General features: G+C 36.3%; 2 protein-coding genes across 2 annotated transcripts in view; one reads left to right on the top strand and one right to left on the bottom strand.

The window, feature by feature from the left end:
• plcxd2 (phosphatidylinositol-specific phospholipase C, X domain containing 2) overlaps positions 1 to 614 on the bottom strand; it is a 5,910-nt gene extending 5,296 nt beyond the window's left edge. Inside the window, exon 1 of the mRNA XM_060861914.1 lies at positions 384 to 614. Within this exon, the coding sequence (XP_060717897.1) occupies positions 384 to 483 (100 nt within the window). The 5' untranslated portion in view covers positions 484 to 614. The remainder of the gene's footprint in view (positions 1 to 383) is intronic.
• Positions 615 to 1,113: 499 nt separating this feature from the next.
• Positions 1,114 to 4,651, top strand: si:ch73-264p11.1 (uncharacterized protein LOC100000923 homolog). Its single transcript, XM_060861911.1, has 5 exons — positions 1,114 to 1,911; positions 2,797 to 2,860; positions 3,433 to 3,595; positions 3,684 to 3,707; positions 3,796 to 4,651. Exons 1-5 carry the CDS (start codon positions 1,778 to 1,780, stop codon positions 3,834 to 3,836), a joined length of 426 nt encoding a protein of 141 aa, XP_060717894.1. The 5' UTR covers positions 1,114 to 1,777; the 3' UTR covers positions 3,837 to 4,651.
• The last annotated feature ends 349 nt before the right edge of the window (positions 4,652 to 5,000 follow it).

Raw genomic sequence — 5,000 nt, 5'->3', positions numbered from 1 at the left:
TCGATTGAAGAAAAGTCTTCAAATTCTTTTTCTTTCAGAATTCTTTTTTCTTTTTGTAAACATTTACCCCCCCCAAATATATATATATATATATATATATAAATAAATCATAATCCCCACCTTTATTATTATTAACATTAAACACAGATGCAGTGGATCAGGTTTATAAATATTCCGTATCATTAGCGAGACTATTTCGAATGAAGAATTAACCAGAAAAATAAAAACCCTCTCTAAATGTCCTGCTCTGCCTGAGGGAACAATTTAAGATGCAGTTTTTGTGTAAATCAGAATTTTCTGTGTGTGCTGCATTCCTGTGAACTGTGTTCATGACTGAATTGATTCAGGACTAAAACGCAGCTCTTGGTGAATTACAGACCCACCAGGAACGGCGAGGTGTTTGAGCGGCATGGCGCTGAGTGAAGGACTCAGGGATCCCATCCAGTCGGCGTTGCTGGTGTCACCCGTCGGCCTCGTCTTCATCTCGCTGCCGTGTGACGCCACTATAAGGTGTGAAACTTGAACACCAATGAAACTTGTGAAAGCTTCGATACCACGAGTGGGACTGGAACAGAGGGAGTGTTTCCCAGGAGCTTAATCAGATTAGTGCCAAATCGCTCTCTTTATCCTCTCTGCCTTCCCACTAAGATAGTCCAGATTAGCATCACCCCCTCGTCTGCAGATAGCCAATAACAAGCAGGCATTAGAAACCCGTGCATTGACTTTTACATTTCTGTATAGACAAACAGACCGTTAATAAAACATCAGAATCAAACTGAACTGTGGTGTCGGAGCACTCGATGGTGTGTCTACAACAAACCACGATGAAGCAAGAACAGACATTAGCCACAACCTCAGTCAGAGAAGCAGTTATTGCTCTTTATGTATCTAGAGAAGGTTAAACCAAATCATTCAACAGCACACTGATCTTGAGAACACATCTGAATGGCTACAGAAGAAAAATAATGGTGTTGTACAGATTTTGCAATAAAACTGTGTGTAAACCATCGACCTCAAACCTCAGTGCAGGAGACTGAGCTAAAAGCCGAGAGACTGAAAAACTCTGCTAAATTCTGCTAAAGGTGGTTCTTAATGAGTTAGAAGTGTAAAAATAAATAATAACTACACATGACTTTACATACACAGAATTAAACATTTTATTACACTTATTAAACTTACTGTATTACATCATATGACATGTTCAGGCTTTACTACACAATATGACTCAAAGCATGCAGTACAATCGCTATGCTCTTAACAGAAAACACTTTTCTTTATAATCTTCATGTGTTTTTCTTTTTTTCTCATGAGTGACATTAAAAATGCAGGAAAAAAAAAAGAAATGAACCACGATGGAATGATGACTTATAGGAAAACATTTTTAATGTTAGAAAAATGTGCAAGCACAGACACGCACACACACACACACACACACACTCACACACACACACTCACACACACTCACACATACACACACACTCACACTCACACACACTCACTCACACACACACCCTCACACATACACACGTACAATGACACATGCCCTGACACATTTCCTGTGTGAATTGAAGCTCACACACAATGTTCAAGTTTCTGCAGTAGTAAATATCATTGAGCATCAGCGATGGATCTGGAGCTTTTCTTAGGATTAATTAACAACTGATTTCATTTTTACTTTTACTTTTTTTGTGTGTGTGTGAGCGGTTCAGCTGAAGAGGATTGTGTAAGCAGCAGTTTCTTTGGAGGTCAAGGTGACTGAACTGGGGTCGTGGAACTCATGGACCTGCTCTACCACCACGGTCCCATCACCAAAGAGCGGTGTGAGGAGCTCCTGGGTGCAAAAGGCAAAGATGGAGCGTTTCTCATTCGAGACAGCGAGACCATCCATGGAGCCATGTGCCTCTGTGTCTAGTGAGTAGACCTGTGTAGATCTTCAGAAAAGAACGAGAGGCAGATAAATACCTCTGACAATGAGATTACAGTGAAGCTTCAGACCTTCATGTTATCTCATGTTATCTCATGTTATCTCTTCAGAGTCTCACACTATAACTATAACACAGAGTTTATAAAACAACCTATAAAAACAGCATCACTTTATTCTTCACCTCTTTATTCTTTAACTTTCTCACCACTTAAACACATCCACGGTCCTTCAAAGTCGAATTACATTTTACAGCCTTTTATACCTTCAATGTTTAATGTATTATTTAATATTATTTAAGTATTAAGTAATTTATAGTTTTCTGTTGCAGATTATTTGTAGTTGCTGTTGACTTTTTTTTATTTGAAAATGAAATTTATTAAACAATTATTTTAATTAGTATTTTATACACCACGTCTGAAACGTTGTCTAATTCTGAGGTTCCACAGTAAAGAGTCAAAAAAATTATTATTTCAATTAGAAAATTATTATTAAAATATATATATTAAATAATTTGCTTGTAGAAATCTCATGTGAAACTTTGTAAGAATTTAATGATAAGAAAAGTATTTTTTTTCTAATTATTATTCAAATGAAAGAAAAAATAAAATTCTTTTTTAATAATTTTATTTTTTAAAATTAAAAGCGCACAAGATTTTAATTTCTGGTCTTTTTGATTAATGAAACAATAAATAATCAAAACCAAGAGACAAAGAAATGCATTTTTTCTTCTTCCTATTAAATTCTGATTTGCGCGCATACACGTGTGTGTGTGTGTGTGTGTGTGTGTATGTGTGAATTTTATTTGTGATTATTACCGAGTGAATTAAATGGTGCATGTTTGTGATTAAAGGATTTTATTTTTGTTCCTGCAGCAAAAAGAAGGTGGTTTACACGTACAGGATCCTACAGACTCATACTGGATATTACACGCTACAGGTGAGTGAGATCAGGTTAAACATTCCTCTGGAAGGTGATTTTATTCCACATGTTTAATGACCTGCTAAAGAGATTTAGTCACTGGTTAGTGTTTGTTAAAGTGTTTGCACTTTTTCTTTACATTGACTTTTTTGTAAAATACTGCGTCTACCTGGTAGATGCAGTAATGTTTCTCATTTTAACAAATAATAGCTGAACAGTCAAGATTCGCTTCATGTTAGTCTTTAACGTTTTTTTGGAATCGCATCATCTTCCAGGATTATTCAAAAATGGTCCAAAAAGACCAAAAAAACTCTGATTCTGGACTCTGATTGGTCAGAAGGTGATTAATTCTCTATAACAGTTCCTCTGACATTAGCGGACGCTTTTAAAAGCGAGGAGATGTTTATGTGACATTTTTGGAAGGAGTCTTCAGCTCTAACTTCAACATCCACACACGTGTCGCACGTTTCGTTCTTCAATAAATAAAAAATTCAGACGGTTTTATTGGAAAAGTACTGAAGTGTAAGAGGAATAAATCACTTTATGTCAAAGGGAATTGATCATCTTGTGAACATTGTCTGTGTTCTCAGTCCGGTGCAGGCGTGAAGGAGAAGTTTTTCAAGACGCTAGAAGATCTTGTACATCACTATAAGAAGAGAAATCGTGGGTTAGCGACTCGGCTGCGTTGTGCTGTGAAGAGAAAACAAACAGATCAGGAATCTGTGCTCGCTGATGAAGAGCCGGACTACGAGAGTGAGCAAAAAGATCAAATTTTTTTAGCTTTATTTCACTAATCAAATAGACATTTTCTTACGCCTCTGTTGTTCTGTCTCTTTCGTAGACGTGGATTCGTCTGAGTATGAGAGTGAGTAAAAAGATCTAATTATTTTAGCTTTATTTCACTAATCAAATAGACATTTTCTAACTCCTCTGTTGTTCTGTCTCTTTCACAGACGTGGATTCGTCTGATTACGTTGACGTGCTGCCAGACTGATTCTACTGAACTTTTCTTCAGTTTCTTTATTTTCTTAAAAAACAAAAAACCTAAGCTAAAAACGACAAAGTGAGACTGTGAAGCTAAAGTTCACTGAGCTGGGTCATGAGACTGACATCAACTCTCATGTCTACTGATGTCTACTGACTTTCTGTTCCTTGTTAAGACTGTTCAAACGTTAGAATAATAAAATGTACATAAAAATAGACACAATTAGTTCACACTCCTGCGGTTAAAATGGCAAGTTTTTGTGATATAAAAAAATTAAACCAAGATTAATAGAATTATTTAATTCCATAAGGTAGGTTGCTGAAAAAAAAAAAAAGCATATAGCCAAAAGTGCCCCATCCACACGGTGCAGCATGGTGGTGGTAGCATCAGGGTTTAGAGCTGCTTTTTCTTCAGCAAAAAACTGAGGCTTTAAAGCTGGAAGGAATTATGAATATCTACAAATACCAGATTTTATGGCAAGACCATCGGCAAGTAAAATGAAGATGGAAAGGATTTTCAAGACAAGAAAATTAGGAACGCATCCACATTAACCGGCGAAAGACTGAAGTTTAAGTGATCTTTGGTGCAGACCTGAATCCAGTGCAGTGACCAGAAGCATGAAACATGTTCATACAGTCTGAAGGAACCCGAATGATACGGTGGAACTGCACCATGCTGACAGACTGCTACACAAAATCAAATCAAAATGTGCTTCAACAGAGTATTAGTTTAGGGGTGTGAATACTTATGTAAACAGTTTGTTGTACTTCAGATGCGCCACAATGTAATTTCACATGTTGGAAAAAAAATTCTGACGTTATTTATTTATCTGGGTTTTATTTTTATTAGATACTGTATAAACACAGACAGTTTTAATATAATTTATATTTACATATATAATGTTCGTCTCACAGGACGTCTGCTTTGTTTACAAGAGCACAGTAAGTGAGGAGAATGTTGTAAATGTTGTAAACTTGCAGCGTGTTTTATATAGAATAATATAAAGTCTTTTTCTTCTTTGCTCTTGGAAATGTCTCGATGTAAATGTTGGAGTGTTTCCTGTGTATTTTTATATGTCTCAAACAAACACAAATACACAAACCTCCCCTACACACATACCCACACACACCCACATGCTGTGCAACCATTGTTCATTTGTCATTTTTTGATGTT

Source organism: Tachysurus vachellii, chromosome 25 (assembly GCF_030014155.1).
Source record: "Tachysurus vachellii isolate PV-2020 chromosome 25, HZAU_Pvac_v1, whole genome shotgun sequence".
Taxonomy (NCBI): domain Eukaryota; kingdom Metazoa; phylum Chordata; class Actinopteri; order Siluriformes; family Bagridae; genus Tachysurus; species Tachysurus vachellii.
This window is presented reverse-complemented; position numbering and strand designations above follow the sequence as displayed.